The sequence below is a fragment of the Acinonyx jubatus genome, chromosome A2 (genome assembly GCF_027475565.1).
Source record: "Acinonyx jubatus isolate Ajub_Pintada_27869175 chromosome A2, VMU_Ajub_asm_v1.0, whole genome shotgun sequence".
In the NCBI taxonomy this organism is placed as follows: domain Eukaryota; kingdom Metazoa; phylum Chordata; class Mammalia; order Carnivora; family Felidae; genus Acinonyx; species Acinonyx jubatus.
The window spans coordinates 141485262-141506203 of record NC_069383.1 but is presented as its reverse complement, the minus strand read 5'-3'; the positions used below and the strand labels follow the sequence as shown (position 1 = coordinate 141506203).

Below are 20942 nucleotides of genomic sequence, written 5' to 3'. Positions count from 1 at the left end.
AGATGATAGTAGTTAACTTTCTTTGGTCATGGTCTTCTTAAAAACTGAAATATGGCAATCTCTCATTTATGTGTTCCACAAATGTATTTCCCAGCAAGGGCGGTCCTTTCCTCCTTATCACCTTACCCATATGTTTCCTTGTTAGAGAATCTACCCCTCATGCCCTGGTTTCAGCAGTCTTTTCATAGTTCTGTTGAGAGCCTGGATCTCATGACTCCCTTAGCCATGGCTAATTGGACCTATCACAAACTCTGGATTCAAGCTGGGCCAATCAGATTTTTGGTTCTCTGAATTTGAAATTGAAACCAACCAACTCTAGGCAGTCTCTATGAAGCACTTAAATGGAGAAGATGCTTTCCTTGAGTGGCCACTTTTTCAGAAGCAGCATATAAAAACATATCAAAAGAGAAAATAAGAGAAACATGAGACAGAAATAGTGAAAACTGACTTTGTCCTTATTCCTGATTATTTTCCAACTAACTTGATTCTAGCCCCCAGGACACCTGGCTGCCCCTACATACACGTAGGGTTGGAAAAGAACTCTTATATGTTCCTAGTAAATCCCTTTCTTTTTCCCTTCAACATGTTGGAATGGGTTTCTGCTACTTGCAAATACATTTTCCCTTAAATAAGTGGTGACTAAATCAATTAGTAAATAAGTGAACTGGATTCTCAAAAAGGACAAAGAGGTTTCATAGGGGAAAGTTGCTGGGAGAGGTGGAAATGAGGAATGCTGGGACCCAAGAGGGTAAGATCTGACTTTGAGACACAAGATTTGGAACAAGTCAAAAGACAAATCCTAAATAGGTGTGGCTATCCCAATGAGGCCAGAAACCAACTGAAAAGGACACTGAGAGCTCCAGCTGAGGGACTCCTGCACCAGAAAGCTGTCCATGTACCTTGAAGTCCCTGTAGATAGAGGCAAGTTTGGGAAGAATTCTAGCTAAATTTATGAGACCATCCTCATTGGAGTATGGATAATCCATAATAAAGAACTTCCCCATTCCTGAAGCCCTGCTCTTATAGATCCAGTCAATTTGTCAAAGCCATAACCACCTGAATGGATCTGCCAGACCTTTAATGAACATCCTAAGAGATAATCTCTCTCATTCTTCTGCCACCTGCAGTTTTAATTTTCCAGCCAGTTCTTGGGAATTGCCTCCTCCCATCCTTCTCAGTGGGTTTCCAAGATAGTTTTCCTTTGGCATCCTCCTCTGCTAATGTACTTGACAAGAATGCATTTGCTCCTTCCTGCTTGCCCTCTCTCCTCTGTTGCTCTTGACAACATGCTCCCTTGCTCATTCTGGCTTTCTGTCCTTTCTATATAACTCCTTGACAGCATCCTTAAGATACTGTCAAGCAGCACATTTCTACTTCCACTGTACATTAGGACTTCCATTTCCACACCAAATTCCCTGGTTTTCAACAAATCTGTTGTTTTCCCCTTTAAGACAATAGAAAGAACACACCTTTGAAGCTAAGCATACCTGAGATTCAAATTCCAGCTCTACCTAATGGTGAGACCTCAGGCCACTTAATCTCCGTGTCTTGTTTTACATCTATAAAAATGAGGGTGCCATGTGTTTTGCAGGGCTGTTGAGCTCACACACATGGAAAGCAACTAGTAAATTCCTAGTACAAAGTAGGAGCTCAAAAATACTCCCTTTCCTTTTCAAAATCAATGTCAGACATAGTCAAAAAACACCATAAAAATTCACTAAAGGTGTAAAGAAATGATGGTTTAAAAAATAGATTTCATTTTTTTAAAGGGTTGTCTCTTTCCTTAAAAGATTAATCTCTATCCAGGCGCCTGGGTGGTTCTGTCAGTTGAGTGTCTGACTCTTGATTTCAGCTTAGGTTATGATCTCACAGCTTTACGGGTTTGAGCCACATGTTGGGCTCTGTGCTGGCCATGCAGAACCTGCTTGGGATTCTCTCTCTCTCCCTCTTTCTCTCTGCCTCTCCCCCACTTGCACTGTCTCTGTCTCTCTCAAAATAAATAAATAAACTTAAAAAAAAAAAAAGATGAATCTCTATTTACCAAATGTCTACCTATAAAAGAATCAAGGTATTTGAAGATTCATGGTTACTAATCCAGGTCAAGATTAAAAAAAAGAAGAAGACATAATTCACAATTAATTCTTTCCCGCAAAATGATGGAAGTGATGAATCAACTTTTACCTTTTATATGAATATTTTTACATAAATACATAAATTTTGGTCATCACAAAGTGAAAGAATTGCATGTAGGCAAAGTATTTAGAAAATGAAGATATAGGGGTGCCTGGGTGGCTCAGTTGATTAAGCATCCCACTTCAGCTCTGGTCATGATCTCACAGTTCATGGGTTCCAGCCCCATGTTGGGCTCTGTGCTGACAGCTCAGAGCCTGGAGACTGCTTTGGATTCTGTGTCTCCTTCTCTCTCTGCCCCTCCCCTGCTCGTGCTCTGTTGCATGCTGTCTTGCTCTCTCTGTCTCTCAAAAATAAATGATAAAAAATAAATAAATAAAATGAAGATATAGTAATCATCCAATTAACTCAGGGTTTCTCATCATTGTAGCTATTGACATTGTTGGCCAGATAATGTAGGGGGCAGTTCTATGTACTTTGAGCTGTTTAGCAGCACCCCTGGCTTCTACCCACTGAATGTCACCCCATCCAGTAGTGACAACCAAAAATGTCTTCAGACATTGCCAAATGTCCCTTAGGAGGCAATTTGCCCTCACTTGAGAACAAATAAGTTAACTTGATCAATGTATATAGCCAAACCAGATAGTACAAACCAAGCTACGGGATTATAAGACAGGAAGTATCTGTACTTTTTCTCTCCAGAATGTTCCCACTAAAAAACAAAATGGCTGCACATCACTTCCAAGATACAATCAAATGCTGGCTTCACAGAGAAACAGAGGAGAAATTGCACGTGCCAGAATTCTGTTTGTCAAGCTGCCCTAGCTCTTGGCTGCATGCCCACACCCTGCCTAAAACCTACTTCCCAAACTTTTGAAAATGCTTTCCACAGCTTTCAGAACCTGACCTTTAGAGCAGCTTTATCTATGTGTGTGTGTGAAATAGATTTACAATTTTCTATATTCCTGCAAAGCCAAAACCACTTATTGAGTCCAAATGCCAACTGGGGGTGGTGGGAATTTGCACACAGATGTCAGTGGATGCCAAAACAACAACACAAGAGCTCCACCTGCAACTAATTATAGAAACTGAAATTGCACTCTGGCCAGAAGAGGCTAGGTTCAGAACCCACCCCATCTGCTTTGGCCGATAAAATCACTCTGTTACTTTTCTCCTGTCAACATATACTTGCTTCTTAAAATCCTCTGAGGATGTCTTCTATAGGGAATTTTATTAGGCAGTGTTTTGGGGGTAACCACTCCCTCTGCCTTTCCCCACTTGGAGCTTGGTTTCAAAAAGTGCCTTTGGCACAAGTGAGATTATAATAATCTATTTGTTGAAATATTCCAAAACGTTTTCTTTAGTTCCTTGTGTGTTGTTGCTATCCCATTGCCAAAATAAAGTGATCCAGAGAGAAAATGGAAGATGGAAGTCACTTAGCTCTCCCAAGGTCCAGCATACAGGAATGTTTATATTCCTTCCCCCATTAGCCAAGTCTTTCATAAAATAAAACCTGGGAATAAAAATCTGTAGGACTACTAATGCAGTGCACATGGCTGATCTTAGGGCTGACTGCAAGAGATTACTGAGGAAAAAACCAGCTGACATCTGTGACAAAGATGTGTGTGTAGTTCACTTCAAATCATTCTCCTACATTCTAGCAAACAGAAATCAACTGTTGGCTCTGTGCCATCTCATCTATCTTCAGAACCAAAGGAAGTTTTCACCTACCCATGAAAGCCATTTAAAATTGTGGTTTCAGTCTAAGTAGGTCATTGCCTAAATTTGGACCAAAGGGTTTTCCACCTTGCTGGAAAGGTAGACAAAAGCTACAGTTCTCTGAGGAGCTGAGGAAGACTATTTCAAGATGAGGAAGGTTGACTTTTTGTTGTTGTTGTCCTTCTAAAATTCAGCATTTCAAGTTATACTGTGGTGCTAAACTGGTTTATATTACCCAGTTCTAAATCTGTTCGCCTTTGTCACATTGGTGAAGGCATACATAAACACTCATAATTTAAATCAGAGTTAAAATGAAAAAAAACTTATATACCTAATTGGTATTTGATTGACTTAATCTCCCAGGTCTCTTGATATGACTATAAACCCTTAAAATATTTGAAGAAAGAGGGTAACTAAGGACAGCTCAAGTCAGTGCAGTGAACATCTGTTTTTGTCCTAGAGCATCCCTTTGCCCTTCATCTCAGTCTTTTTAAAGAACTGCCCCTCAGGGCGCCTGGGTGGCTCAGTTGGTTAAGAATCCTACTTTTGATCTCTTGATCTCAGCTCAGGTCTTGATCTAAGGGCGCCTGGGTGGCTCAGTCGGTTAAGAATCCTACCCTTGATCTCTTGATCTCAGCTCAAGCCCCTCATCAGGCTCCACACTGGGCATAAAGCCTACTTAAAAAAAAAAAAAAAAAACCCTGCCCCTCCCTAAAGTCTAATAGACTCACCTGTCATAGTAAACCTTTCTCACATACCTGCCCCTTGCCCTAGCAATTCACACTCACCAAGTACTAGAGACAGGATATGACCAAGGCAGGACCAAAAATCCTTCTATAAATTTTCCAAATGGGAAGTGAAGACAGGGATCTCTTAACCATTCAGTTATGACCTGGGGGTACTGGCAGCCAAGACCACCCACCACATGAAAGACAAAAATGAGGCTTACACACAGACAGAGGCAGAGATCAAGAACCAGAGATGAAACAATGAGGAGAGACAAAATCCTACTACAGTGTGAGGCACTGGATCCAGTCAACCCCAAGCTCAACATCTGAGCCTTTCTGCAATTTCATTATAAGAACTAATAGATCCCCCTTTTTTGCATACACAGGCTTTGAGATTTGTGTCACTACTTTGGAGTATTGCCCAATACAATTAGTAAGTAGGTTTCTTCAATCTAATGTGTAAGGTCCTTTAAGGTCTCATTTCAGCCCACTGAAATACACATATTTTTATGGTTATCATGACTGATAATTATTATGAATAATAGTTCTCAACTAATAACTTTCTATTTTATTAGTTAGGAAGGTATTGAGCTGCAAGTAATAGAATATCCAACCAACAGTGATTTAAACTACGAGGGGCTAACTCTGGAAAACAGTGTGGAAGTTCCTCAAAAATTAAAAATAGATCTACCCTATGACCCAGAAATAGCACTGCTAGGAGTTTACCCAAGGGATACAGGAGTGCTGATGCATAGCAGCACTTTCAACAATAGCCAAATTATGGAAAGAGCCTAAATGTCCATCAACTGATGAATGGATAAAGAAATTGTGGTTTATATACACAATGGAATACTACTTGGCAATGAGAAAGAATGAAATATGGCCGTTTGTAGCAATGTGGATGGAACTGGAGAGTGTTATGCTAAGTGAAATAAGTCATACAGAGAAAGACAGATACCATATGTTTTCATTTATGTGGATCCTGAGAAACTTAACAGAAGACCATGGGGGAGGGGAAGGGGGAAAAAAAGGTTACGGAGGGAGGGAGACAAATCATAAGAGACTCTTAAAAACTGAGAATAAACTGAGGGTTGATGGGGGTGGGAGGGAAGGGAAAGTGGGTGATGGGCAGTGAAGAGTGCACCTGTTGGGATGAGCACTGAGTGTTATATGGAAACCAATTTGACAATAAATTTCATATTAAAAAAAAAAAAAACTAAAAGGGGCTATTTTCTCACATGACTAGAGGTCTGGAGGCCAACCATTGTAGGTACTGTTGCAAGTGCTCAGAGATGGGAGGACGTATGTTTCTGTGTTTGGCTTGGCCTTTCTCTCATGGTTATTATATGGCTGATACAGCTCCAGGCAACATATCAACACTCAAGACAGGAAGAAGTGGGAAAAAGCATCACTGGTGACATATATTTACTCTTTTTATCAGGAAAACAAAAGCTTTCCCAGAACCTCTCAGATACCCACTTGGGTTTCATTGCCCAGTTACATGAGACAGAAAGGGAGGGGCCTGACACTCGGCCATTAAATAGGCATCATTATGGGGCGCCTAGATGGCTCAGTCGGTTGAGCGTCCGACTTCGGCTCAGATCATGATCTCACGGTCCGTGAGTTCGAGCCCCGCATCGGGCTCCGTGCTGACAGCTCAGAGCCCGGAGCCTGTTTCAGAGTCTGTGTCTCCCTCTCTCTCTGACTCTCCCCTGCTCATGCTCTGTCTCTTTCTGTCTCAAAAATAAATAAACCTTAATAAATAAATAAATAGGCATCATTAGGACACTCTGGAAGGCCCAGCCACTGAAGGAGACTTTGACCACACTGAAAGTGCTCATCTACCTTCATAAGTCTCAAATTTTAATATATTGCTTCCAGACCTACTCCTGATGCAGACATTCTTAGTGTGGCCTTTAGTTCTAGGAATATTTATAGTTTATGACAAATAGGATTATTTAAAATATATAAGCAATATATATAATAATAACATATATGTTAACATATATAACAGAATAACAGATACATACATATATATACACACACATATACATATAAATGTGATTTGAGAGGAAGTACAATCCCCTGACCCCAATGACTTTGGGCCTGACCATGTAACATGCTTTAGGCAACAGAATGTTAGTAGACTTGATATGCACATAGGTTTGAAATGTGTTTATATGATTTGGTTAGAGACTTGGCATCTGTGATCCACTGTAAGATGAATTCCTGAATAGCTTCTGTTCCAAGGAGAATGTGGATGCATGTAGAACATATTTGAACTGAACTTTCATCCTAGAGCCTGGTGCCCTGAGTCTAGCCCTGTTCAACTAAGTTGCAACCAACCTGCAGATATGTGAGGGAGAGGTAAATGTTTTTTTTTAAGACAGTAGGTTTTGGAATGGCTTGTTACACAGCATTACTGAAGCAATAGCTGCTTAATACATAGATGCTTGGTTTAAGATAAAGTTTCATGGACTTTGTGGGATTAAGCAAACTTAATAATTTTTTTTTAACTGTAGGAGTTAGAGCATTTCATTTCACATGGGGATATATTGTATTAGTTTGCTAGGGCTGCCATAATAAAGTAGAACAAACTGGGTGGCTTACACAACAGAAATTTATTGTCTCACAGTTCTGGAGGCTAAAACTTCAAGATCAAGGTGTCACCAGGGTTACTTCCTTCTGAGGACTGTGGGTGAAGAATCCAGGCCTCTTTCCTTGGCTTGTAGATGGCCATCTTCTCCCTGTCTCTTCATATGATCTTCCCTTGGTGCGTGTTTATGTCTGTGTCCAAATTTCCCCCCCCCCCAGTTTTTTTTAATGTTTCTTTATTTTGAGACAGAGGGGGTGGGAGAGAGCATGAGTGGAGGAGGGGCAGAGAGAGAGGGAGAGAGAGAATCTACTGTCAGTGCAGAGGTGCAGAGCCCAACATAGGGCTTGATCTCATGAATTGTGAGATCATGACCTGAGCTGAAATCAAGAGTCAGATGCTTAACCAACTGAGCCACCCAGGTGCCCCACATATTTCCCCTTTTGGTAAGGACATTAGACAAATTCGGTTAGGGCCCCCTCAAATGACCTCATTTTAACTTGATTACCTCTGTAAAGACCCTATCCCCAAATAAAAACACATTATGAGTTACAGGGGATTAAGATTCCAATGTATCTCTTTGAGGAGAACATAATTCAATCCATAACATAAGTATTATTAATTTCCAGGATAGAAGTATCTAGTATACCATGTCTCAAGTTTATTTGACCAGAAAATCCCATCTGCCAAGTGTCATTTCCCTGGATACACTTTGGAAAACTGGCTTTGAGGGATTGATGGATCTCAGACTTAGAGTAGCAGAAGGAATGGAGCCTGAAAGAAGGCACAAGGAAAAGACAGGTCTGAATAGTGAATATATTTAAGTCCCATCCACAAATTGGACAGTTCTGGACACTCCAAGGCTGAGCCCTTAATCCCACAAACACCCAGTACTCAAGGTGACTGCAGCTGCATTTAACTGTTAGTGCATACCCCCTCACAATGCAGCTGCCTCGCCACCTTCCCAATAGGAGATAGAATTAATTCTATCACCCACTTCCTAGTGGTACAACCCTTCATATCTGGACATTTCCCAATGAAATGAGCATTTTAGAACAGAGTTTAATGACCCTGTTGAAATGGCCCTACAGTTATACAAACAAAACAAAATGATAAAAGAAACACGGAAATGTGATCCATCTCGACCTTTTCAAGTTACAGGCTCAAAATGAGAACCAATAAATCATATGCTGAAACTAGCTCAAAAACTCATCAAAAACCCATACTAATATTGATTTAGAGTAGATTATTTCCTATTGTGTTAAGCTAGAAATAGAAATCATCACATAACCATTGCTTAAAAGCCGTAAAACTCCCCAGGCAGGTTTACTTACACTTCTTAGGTTACATTTCCCAATGACCTTGTCCCACTTCTGCATTCACAAGATGGGTAAATATTAGATCTAGTACAATCTCCCAGCGTGTGATGCTATTTATATTCATGCAGATCCTTGGCCAGCCATGTGCAAGTTAGGAAAATGTCTCAAAATTGCTTAATATACATCTAATTTGGAAAAAGTAATCTATTAAAAATATAAAGTTAATTATTGCAAAAAAAATCCAGGAATATGAAAAGTCAATAATGTAATATGCATCAAACTGCAAAACATAAGTCCTTATGAAATTTCTGAAAATTTCTCCTCTACCATGTGTTCCCTCTGTGATCTCTATCACACAGGTAAATAGAAAGGAGCTGTAAAGACAATCATATAACCTTTTAGAGAAAATTAGGCTACTTTACTTTCTAATAGTTGCATTCTCCTGCCCCCAACATCCACACCCAACCCCATAGGAATTACAAATAACAAGGGGGCTGCCTCAAGTGGCAGCCAAACATCCACTCCAAATCTTTTCTTCTCACCTCTCCCCCAAATCATTCTACAGGTTTGACATTGACTTCACACCATTCCAAAGATTAGCTGTCTGTAATACTCTACCACCCTCTTCTTCCATTCAAGACAGCACATCATGAAGTAAAAAGTACAAGTGATAACGTAAGAGTAACTGTGCATCCATGCACTCCAGTTTATACAAACATGCCAATGATGCCAACTGCCAATACTGTAACTCTTCATGGTCCCAAATATATTTCTATTCATGCAGCTCTGTGTGGCTGAGAAGCAGGCCCTGGGAGAGAACCTGGGGGATAGGAGTGGGGAGGGAGTCTGAGATGAAATATCCATCCAGGAACCTGAGTAGCTACTCTTTGCACATAAGAGATTTGGTCACAGCCACCTACCCATTGTCTCCAAGTTTCCAACAGTCGTGTGCTTCCTATAACACAGGGAGAATGCTCAACATCCTCCCTTTGATCTGCAGTTGGGTTCAGCTCCCTTGGACAGAACCACTAGAACTTCCAAATATACTGCAAAATAATTCATGAGTGGGAGCCCTCTTCAACAATGCACATAAGGGTGAAAGGTTTGCATTAGTGAGCATTAAATTCACAGAACCATGAATTTCATATACAAGAGCACTTTGAGCTTCCTGACCTCCACCCTATGATGGATCTGCTTCCCATTTGTATTTACATAGTATAGTTCAAATGGTTTTAGATCACCCAAATTTAGGTTAGTGAAATTCTATTTATCCAGATACCCTCTGGTAGAACCACATTTGTAGATGTAGTCCGTGGTTGTGCATAAGAAACCACAATCAAATGTTCCGTATCTCCTTTACATTCTTTTCTTCCATACAGAAAAAGTTTCCATGATTTTTTCCTCTAAAGGGAAATTATAGTCAGTTATGGTAAATGGCAGAAACTCTAAACAGCACAAAAAAACACTTCTGGGAAAAAGAAATAAATTCCTAATTAAGAATAAAAATCCCAATTAAACTAAATCACATTCTTAATCATTTTATCAGAGTTAGTCTTTTTTTTTTTCATCTAACACATATGATGATAAGATTATACTCACAGCTCAGTGATCCTCTAAGGAGTTAGTGAACATAAAGTCTTAGCCGTTGGCATAAACTATACCAAAGCCTTAAAGCCCAGCTCTCTCATTTACTAGCTATGTGCACTTGGGCAAGCTGCTTATTCTTCTTACATTTATTTTTCATCTGTAAAATGAGAAAAAGTCTAGCACCTACCTCAGGTGACTGACACAAACACTAAATAAGATAATGTACACAAAGTTCTAAGAACAATGCCTGGCACATAGTAAACCCCAACAGATGTCTATCGGTAGCAGTAGCAGTAATAATAGAAACAGCAGCAACAGCAGGAATCTGGATTGTTCCCCTAACTTTATTTCATCTAACTCCACTTTTTGACAAACATAAAAACCCCACTGGTAGAAGTTTCTAGTGTTCCTTCATATCTGACTCTCCTTCCTGGAAAGAGGAGAGGACTATACCTCCTGACCCCTTGCAATCGTGTCACTTCCAGTCCAAGGAATTGTGAAGCCAATGTGCCATCTCCAGGCACTCCCTTCCTCTGGTGTAGTAACTCTTGAAGCCATGTGCCAAGGTGCAGAAAGCAGGGATCCTGAGTCACTGCCTGGAGGAGGGCTGCCCTGGAGACTCACTTGACCTACTTCACACTTCAGGTGAATAAGGAAGGAATCTTGATGTGTTAAGCCACTCAGATTTGAGGTTTGTTGATTACCACCCTATCCTGACCAATAGGTACTCCAATACCTCTAAAAGGGATCCTGACATAATTCCCAGAGGAGAAAGAGAGGTGCTTCAATTGTTAAAAAATAACTTGCTTTTTGTCAATATTTAGATTCTTTACTTTGTAATACTACCTCATATTGCAAGCAAATTGACTTTTCAAACTCTCCATGCTTCTTCCTCCTTTTATATTTTTAACCTAAAAAAGAAAATAATTACATTTTACTTCTATTTAATAACACAGGTTAATACTGGGGCTCTTACTGGATCATATGTCACATGGTCATATGGCACCCATAGTACCAAACATAGCCTGTGATCATAGTAGTTTCCAGAACTAGGAAGGGGTCCTGGGAGCACCCTCAAGTGTTCAATTGTTTCTGGCTTAAGGCAACATGGGACAGTTAAGTAGAACTATGGATATTTTCTACTTTAAACTAAAACTAACCCTTATGAAATAGAAAAGGGGTTTAAAATGTTTTTACAAACCAAAAAGGTTTTGTGCATCATTAAAATGTACCTCAATATATTATTTATTTTATGTTGTCACTTCCATATTTACATCTGTATGACTGTCAGAATAGACACATAATATATTGGCATAATAGCACATCATAAATATACATGTATAAGTTGGGGTCTCTGCTCAAAAAAATTTAATGATAGGAGCATAGGATAAAAGTAACTTTGAAACTGACAGTTTAAAGAATGGCCTTCACACTTTTTGTCGCTATTTGCATCATTCCTAAACTGCTGTAACCATTTTCCAAAGCAACTAAAAAAGAAGAAAACCAATATAGAACTAGGGAAATTCACATAGCAGTAACAGGTTCATAAGGACATCATGAACCAGCAAAGTCAGAAGAAAAAAAAAAAATAAAAGCAGAAATGATAGTGAGGAGCATAGATTTGATTTAGGGTTGAAGAACAAAACTTTCTGTTCCAACTAAAAATCACGTTTCCACATCTGAAAACCAGCAAAGGCTCTGTCAGATAGTTAAAAGGATAAGGTGATTGCTTTCTACACATAGAAGCAGGATGAAGAGAAGATTCTCATACAGATCAGAAATGCTTCTAAAGATACTTGGACTCCAAAGTGTGGTATCCAGGGAAACAGGAGGGCCAGCAGATAACCCCAAGAAAAGCAGAGAGCTTTGTTAGGCCAACATCCAAACCAATTATTGAAGAATCACTAGTTCAGCCAAGTTAGAATTATCTCAAATTTCTACAGAAAGTTAAATGATATCTGGGAATTTTTCAGCCAAATGGCACAGAGCTCTCTATTCCCCATCTCATAGCACTTACCTCACTATCAGTAAGAGGTGAACCTGGGATTTAAACCCAGGCATATCAGACTCCAAAACCCTTATGAAAACGGCAGCAGATAAATGAACCTCACAGAATAGGTAGGATTTGGAAATGGAGACTGGCTGGCACTGAAAGGGGAGAGGCAGGGAGAGGAGGCCCTGAGAAGGCCATTAGTGAAAGGGAACAGAAAAAGCTAAGGAATAGAGGTGGAAAACCCTGAGCGTGTGCAGGAATTACCAAGTATAGTGCAGGTAGCATAGGAAATGTGCAGGGAGGAGGTATGAGATAAGGCTGGGAAGGCTGGCTCTGGCCTTTCAGCTGATGATGCTGTTGGCTCAGCCAAAGAGGCAGACTTCACTCTGAAGGCAGTAAGCAATAATTGAGAGCTTTAAAGCAGAGAAATGGCATATAATGCAAGTAGGCCCTGGGAAAACTAATCTTGCTATGACATGGAAGATAGATTAAAGAAGAGTAAGAAGGTGCCTTGCACATAATACATGTGCATTTAATATGAATGGATAAAGGAAAGACCAGGTTAAAACTTATTGTGTCTCTCCAAGATGATACCAAACCCATTCTATCCAGTGCTATTTAATGTTTGGTTTGCTATTTAGAGAATAAATTCCCCTCATTCTAGAAAGAAATAAAGCTGCTGTGGCTTCAAAAATAAGTCAATTGATCAGTCAAGTGTGGCTCTCTAAATGTTGCTGTTACAGTGTCTACTCTGGCAAAAATTAACATTTTCTTCTTCTATGCAGAGGGAAGTACATCTGAGCTGCTGTTGTTACTGCTGAAAAAGAAAAAAAAAATTAACCAAGTACAAAAGTTAGGCAGTGAAGAATAGTTCCTCCCCTTCAGCAACAGGGTGAAAAAGTTATTGGAAAATAAGATAATAAGCCATAATTTCATATTTCTTATGCCCTTTTGTGGTCTCCAAGTCAAACACGTACTAAGCCATAGCTTTCTTGATGATGCCAAACTTCCTTCTGCACAGGTCATGGTGCCATCTGCAAAGCATCAATTACTCAGTGAGAAGCCAAGGCTGAAAAACCCTGAGATGAGTCATAACCTACCTGATTTTCTTCATGGGAAACCCTCATCTGCTCCTTGAGGACAGACATTCGGGCTGCCTCTTCTTTCCTCAAGACTCTCTCCTTCTTGAGCTCAGGGCTCCAGAAGGTCTTGATACTGTTCATGGAAGATCCCAACTTGCTGTCCTTGATGTCTAGCTCTTTCCGGAGGAGGTCATTCTCTCTCTGAAGTTCCTTGAGCTGGGCTTGAAGGTCTAACATTGTGCTATCCCTTACCTGCCTCAACATGGAGGGGACCTGGTGGTGGTGATGATGAGACGAGCTAGTCAGACCACCATGTTGATCCGTGTATGAAAGAACATCTGTGTGGGAAAGTCCAGCAGAAGCAATATTGGGACTACTCCCCATGGCTGTGACTCGACCTCCATATACAGCTCTATTTGTGGCCCTTCCCAGAGTCATGGTGCCCTTTGGGTAAGTTGTCGAAGCCACCCCCTCATGATCACTCAGATACATGGGTCCAGACGTAGCATAAGCTGCATTAAGGGACTGGATATTCTCCATGGACAGTGTCTTGCCTGTTCCTCCACCTCCCCCACTGCTTGTTCTTCTGTGGCCCAAACGAGGAGACCTTGGCAAACGAGGAGATCTGGAAGGGCTACCTTCCAGATTGGTGATTGTTCTTGCACTTCCATACATTTTTCTTCTATTATGAGGTGCTACTGAAGAGAAGGAATGCTATACTAAGTTGGGAGGTAAGCCAGTATTTCCACTATTGGCCTGAATTTTCACTGCATATTTTTCACCGTCTGTACCAGAAAATGACTCCAAATAGAGACCTGAAAAATGAGAAAAAAGATAATCAAAAACAAACTGTATTATATTTTTAAAAATACATTGATAGATCAATGATGATAATGATAGATACATGAACATCAGAGAGTCACACCCATATTCATTTTTTGAATGACCCCAAACTTTACTTACAACATGCAAACATTTTGTATATTTCCCCCACCCTGCCCCCAAGCAAGGTCAAAAGTCCTCACAGCAAAAAGGAAACTTGTTTTTCCTTAGGAAAATGAAGCTTTGCATTTTGGTTTGTGCTAAGTGACAGTTGGGACGTCCAGAAAATTCACCATAGAATTCCTCCTCATAGAGAACTTGGCTATAAAATACTCCATCCTAGGGGCGTGACCCCCCCCCCCCATACACAAGTGGCTTGACAGTAACTCTGAGAAGCTTTTGCTTCCTAGGATATCAAATAACAGTCAATCAGGTTGTTACCTCCCCATCTGTACCCATTCCAGACATCACTAATCCATCACTGTCCTCATTTCCACTAAGATTGGAATTCTTCTCAACATAATATTCTAGATGGTTTACCACCAATCAACTAGCATCGACTCAGGAGTTTGAACCTATTGACCATTTTGAAGCTAGAAGAAAAAGAGGTGGCTCAAAAAAACAAATAATCCAGTGAAGAAATGGTCAAAAGACATGAATACACACTTCTCCAAGGAAGACATCCAGATGGCCAACCGACACATGAAAAAATGCTCAACGTCACTCATCATCAGGGAAATACAAACCAAAACCACAATGAGATACCACCTTACACCTGTTAGAATGGCGAACATTAACAACTCAGGCAACAACAGATGTTGGCGAGGATGCGGAGAAAGAGGATCTCTTTTGCATTGTTGGTGGGAATGCAAGCTGGTGCAGCCACTCTGGAAAACAGTATGGAGGTTCCTCAAAAAACTAAAAATAGAACTACCCTACGACCCAGCAATTGCACTACTAGGCATTTATCCACGGGATACAGGTGTGCTGTTTCAAAGGGACACATGCACCCCCATGTTTATAGCAGCACTATCAACAACAGCCAAAGTATGGAAAGAGCCCAAATGTCCATCGATGGATGAATGGATAAAGAAGATGTGGTATATATATATACACACACACACACACACACACACAATGGAGTATATATATATATATATATACACATATACACATATACACAATGGAGTATTGCTTGGCAATCAAAAAGAATGAAATCTTGCCATTTGCAACTATGTGGATGGAACTGGATGGTATTATGCTAAGTGAAATTAGTCAAAGACAAAAAATCATATGACTTCACTCATATGAGGACTTGAAGAGACAAAACAGATGAACATAAGGGAAGGGAAACAAAAATGATATAAAAACAGGGAGGAGGACAAAACAGAAGAGACTCATAAATATGGAGAACAAATTGAGGGTTGCTGGAGGGGTTGTGGGAGCAGGGATGGGCTAAATGGGTAAGGGGCATTAAGGAATCTACTCCTGAAATCATTGTTTCACTATATGCTGACAAATTTGGATGTAAATTTTTAAAAATAAAAAATAAAGTTAAAAAAATTAAAATTAAAAAAATTTTTTTTTAAAAAGAGGTGGCTCAACCATCAAGACTCATATATATCTAGCCAGATCCTAAATGCTATTACCAGAGAAAATGGCAATCCTGGCTTTTTCTCCTTTCACATACATCTTTCAGGCTGGTGTTTTGGGACTGCTTTTCCATTTTGGTTGACCTAAATATTCACTCCACACTACCCCACACCTGTACAGAAATGGTACAAGAACAGTACACCGTGTTAGATTTCCTGGTCCCGTACCCCCTAGAGAAAAATAGTAGAAGTTCCCTGTCATGGTTACTCAAGCACTTTGGTACACAATTTTACGTAACTGGGCTACAGGGTTGTGATTATTCCCTCAGTGTTAGGACCCAAATGGCCTTAATGGGGTGTATCATGGCTTCCTGCTCTTCTTCTTAGGATATGTGTAAAGTACTTTATTTTTCTTCAGCTTTTTAGACACTAAGACCACAGATTTTGGAAAGGGGCAAACCAAGGTTCAGATCTCCACTCTAACACTGGCTAGCTGAATGACCTTAGGTTAGGGATGGGCATGTGACCCACATTGGTCCAAAAAGATTTATGCCATACTTTAGCTGGAACAATTGGAAAAGATAAGCTCTTTTTCAGCTAGAATTTTCTTGCTTTGATGTGGCGCTTCTTAGTACTACCATGTGGAAATGGCTTCCCCGGGAGAGAAACTAATGCAAAGGAAAGCAAACCAAACTTTAGATAGTTTGAAATCAAACCAAGTGACATCACTTGATACCCTGGATCTAGCAGTCACTGAAGGTACATCTGCCCCAGGCCAGTTTAGTTACACATGCCAGGTAGAGTGACTGCATTAAAGGCCCCAATTCTTTACCCCTTCCTGAATCTATGTCCTTGGCATGCCCTCCCATCTGACTCTGAGTTCATTCATATGATTTGCTTTGGCCCATAATGTGATAGCAAATGCAAAGGAAGCAGAGGCCTGAAGTAGCACTTGTGTATTTACTCTTTTGCTCATTTTCCTCTGTAGTACTAATTAGAATATGCCCAGTGTAGGGGCGCCTGGGTGGCTCAGTCGGTGTTTGACTTTGGCTCAGGTCATTATGTCATGGGTTTGTGAGTTCAAGCCCCATGCCCCGTGCTGACAGCTCAGAGCCTGGGGCCTGCTTCAGATTCTGTCTCCCTCTCTCTGCCCCTCTCCTGCTTGAACTCTGTGTGTCTCTCTCTCTCCCTCTCAAAAATAAATAAACATTTAAGAAAAAAAAAAAAGAATATGCCCAGTGTAGCCTGCTGGAAGATGAGAAATATAAAATAGAGCCACAGTGTCCTAGCCAATAGCCAACCAACCCCAAGACATTTGAGCAAGCCCAGCCAAGATCAGCAGAGCTGCCTAGCCAACCACCAGCTGACCACAGATGCATGAGCAAGTCCAGTGAGCTCCATACACTCATGGACTAAAAAAATACTTCTTAGTATGTCATGATGTTTCGCAGTTGGATGTTCTGCAGGACTTCTGGAGCAACAGACAATGGATACATTCACTCATAAGTTTCTTTTTTCATTCCATTCTAGTTGGGGTATCTTATACCCTAAAGAGCCCTCATATATAGTATGAAAAATATTTTCCATAAAAGTACCTCCTTTCCCTAAAAAGTCCCTAAAAATAATTAAACTCCTGTTTAAAAAGAATTAAAAATAAATATGTTTATGTTGCTCAGGACTTTATTTTGTTTTACTTGAAAAAATACACAAATTATTTTGGGGGTGCCTGGGTGGCTCAGTCAATTAAGCAGTTGACTTCCACTCAGGTCATGATCTCACGGTTCACGGGTTCAAGGCCTGCACCCGGCTCTCTCCATGCTGACAGCTCAGAGCCTGGATCCTGCTTCAGCTTCTGTGTGTGTGTGTGTGTGTGTCTCTCTCTGTCTGCCTCTCCCCTCACTTGTGCGCTCTCTCTCTCTCTCTCTCAAAAATAAATAAACATTAAAAAAAATCATTTTGTATCTAAGATTTTTTTCATGATAATGTGTTCTGTAGGAAAGGTAAATCAACAGTTCCAACAATAGTAGTTACATATATGATGAGAGAGACAGACAGTAGAATAATGTGACCGTAATATGAATAGTTAATGAGATGGAAAGATGTTCATGACATACTAGTCAGGGCAAGGGTGTTGGAGCAGACTACAAAACACGTTTATGGTTTAATCACATTGTAAAACACACATACATACACACTAACCTACAGAGAAGACTGGAACAACACACATCAAAATGTTAACAGGGGTGTCTGGATGGCTCAATCAGTTAAGCATCTGACTCTTGATTTCAGCTTAGGTCTTAATCTTACAGTTTGTGAGATCAAGCCTCAAGTGCTGTCAGCACAGAGCATGCATGGGATTCTCTCTCTCCCTCCCCCTCTGCCCACCCCCTCTCAAAATAAATAAGCATTTAAAAAAATGTTAACAGTGGTAGAATTCTAAGTGGTTTTCATTTTCTTCCTTTTATTTGCATGTGTTAAATTTTCTATAATAAACATCTTTTCTACTGTCTTTTTAGTCTCAATTTCATTTATTTCTGCTCTGATCTTTGTTATTTTCTTCCTTCTACTAACTTAGGGCTTAGTTTATTCTTTCTCTAGTTCCTTAAGGTATAAAGTTAGGTTGTTTATGTGAGATCTTCCTTTTTTTCTTAATGTAGGTGTTCATCACTGTGAACTTAAGAAAATATTTTTTTCCTTCTAAAAATTCCAACAGTTAAATGAACGTGTTATTTTTGCTATGCTTAGAATCTAGGAATCTAGGTCCTAGCTGAGCCACCACTTACAGAGTTGTCTTCCTAGAAGTGATAAAATCTAACTTGCTCTTTCCCTGTCTTCCCTCTTGTATCCAGAGGCAGACATTTCTGAGGTCTCTAGCTAGGGTGCAGGTCCCAATCCAAATTCAATAAAATTTATACCCACACAGATTTCATCTGTGGTGATTTTATCAGCCCAGCTGGCCCAGGCTTTGGAGAACTGAATAAAGAACAAAAAGTAGATCTGATCATTTAGAAACGTACATACACATAACACACATATAACATATGATATACAGAGATATAGTAACTTGTTTGAAACAATGTTTCTTTATTTAAAGAGCAATACATGTTGACAATGGCTCCAAGTTTCCTTGGGTTCTCTCTCTCTTTTTTTTTTTTTTTTTTTTTTTTTTGGCTTAGTATCAGGTTTATGTAGTGTCATGGTATGGGTTGAGAAGCTTTCCATTTTTCACATTTTCTGGAACAGTTAGCATAACAGACTGCTCTATCCCTGAAATGTTTGGCAGAACACACCCATAAAACTGAATTGGCTTGCTTGTTGATTACCTTTTTATTGTTTACTAGGTTTAGTGATCTATTCAGGTATGTTACCTATTTTGTACCAATGATCATTAAAATGTTTCTTAAGAAACAGTCCATTCCATACAGATTTTTCAGCCTTAGTGATATTGCTTTGTGTAACTTTTCCTTAAATATTTTTAAATCTCCTCCAGTTATGTCCTCATCTCATTCCTAATGTCGTTAATTTTTTTCTGTTTCTCTTGATGACCATATGACAAATGTAGGTCTACTTTTTTAGTGTTTTAAAGATACAGTTTTGTTTTGTCAATATATTCTACTACATACTCTCTTCCATTTTATCAGTATCTCTTTATCCTTGATAATAATTTCTACTTTCTTTGTGTTTACTTTGCCTTTTTGCATCAAATGTTCATTTATCTTCAATAATATTTTCTGATGAATGCATATAAGATTACACATTGGCTGCATATTCTAGGATTTTATGTATAGAACCCTTGTCATTTGTAAATAGCTTATTTTTCTTTTTATTTTTTTCTATCCCAGGGATTATTCAGAAAGATATACTTAATGTCAAAGTGGTTAGAAGTTCTTGGCTAATTGGTTCTAATTTTGGTTAGTCATTCTAATTTTTGGCATTGGGATCATAGAATAGAACATATATGTTTCTAATATTTGAAATTTGTCAAAGACTTTCTAACTGGCCAATAAATGATCAGTTTTCTTAATTGAAATAAAGCAACTAATAGATGATTGTAGAAAAACTTTAAAATAAAGATATGCATACAGAAGAAAATGAAAACACTCCCAATCCTGGCACTGATAGGCCCTATCTGTTGATGTTGTTGGTTCTAATTCTTTTCAGTATGTGTGTGTGTGTGTGTGTGTGTGTGTGTGTGTGTGTGTGTGTAATTTTAGACAAAAGTAATTATTATAGTATGTATAAAGTATGTACTCTCCTTTTTGTCAATGTTTATCTCAATGTCATCTCCTTCTTTCCACTTAACATTAATATCCAAATATCTTAATAAAACATTATTTTTAATGTGCACCATATGTCTCCAAGAGGGCCACCAATTACTCCACTTCCTGTATACCTTTATCTCACCTTCCACAAAGAAGTGGATTCTATTTTCCTTCTATCTTGATCTAGACTGGCCTTGTGACCTTGTGACTGCTTGGCTAGTAGATGCTTCAGAAGTGACACTATTCCAGCTCTGAGCCTAGCTCTAAAGAGGCCTACTAGCCTCTGCTTTTGCTCCCTTAAAAAACAGAGGTCTGGGGCACCTGGGTGGCTCAGTCGGTTAAGCGTCCGACTTCAGCTCAGGTCACGATCTTGTGATCTCGCGGTCCGCGAGTTCGAGCCCCGCGTCAGGCTCTGGGCTGATGGCTTGGAGCCTGGAGCCTGCTTCCGATTCTGTGTCTCCCTCTCTCTCTGCTCCTCCCCCGTTCATGCTCTGTCTCTCTCTCTGTCTCAAGGATGGATAAACGTTAAAAAAATTAAAAAAAAAAAAAAAGAGATCTAAGGTCTGAGCTACCTTACTGGAAAGAGAAGTAACACAGAAAGACCCAGAAGATTAGACACCACGTGAAGAGAGGCTACAAGAAGGAGAACCAAAGTATCCCTGCTAACAGCCAGCATTAAGACACCTTAGAGACAAGGCATCTTAGACCTTCCAGCCCAGCTGCCATCAGAAATTAAGTACATGAGTGACAACTAACACTATGTGTAACAGAAGGACCACTCAATCAACCCAAAGAGTAATAGAAAATAATGAATTATTGTTTAAAGCCTCCAAAGCTTGGGGCAGGGGGGTGGTTGTTATGCAGCAAAAGAACTAAAACAGTGACTTAATGTTCATTGAATGGCTATCTAATCAACTATTCAACCAATCACCTATATGGGGCACTTAGGTAATTTCTTTTTAAAATGGAAATATCATAGGGGCACCTGGGTGGCTCAGTTGGTTAAGCATCCAACTCTTGATTTTGGCTCAGGTCATGATCTCATGGTTGTGAGGTAAGCCATACTGGACGTGGAGCCTACTTAAGATTCTCTCTCTCCCTCTCCCTCTCCCTCT

The 20942-nt window shown here is 39.8% G+C and overlaps 1 protein-coding gene across 7 annotated transcripts in view; it reads right to left on the bottom strand.

Moving 5' to 3' along the window:
- The window catches only part of ERC2 (ELKS/RAB6-interacting/CAST family member 2), a 915804-nt gene that overhangs the window by 868861 nt on the left and 26001 nt on the right, over positions 1-20942 (bottom strand). For all 7 annotated transcript variants that reach the window (XM_053219211.1, XM_027039010.2, XM_053219212.1 and 4 more), the window contains exon 2: positions 13170-13966. In XM_053219211.1, the coding sequence (XP_053075186.1) occupies positions 13170-13826 (657 nt within the window). In that variant the 5' untranslated portion in view covers positions 13827-13966. The remainder of the gene's footprint in view (positions 1-13169; positions 13967-20942) is intronic.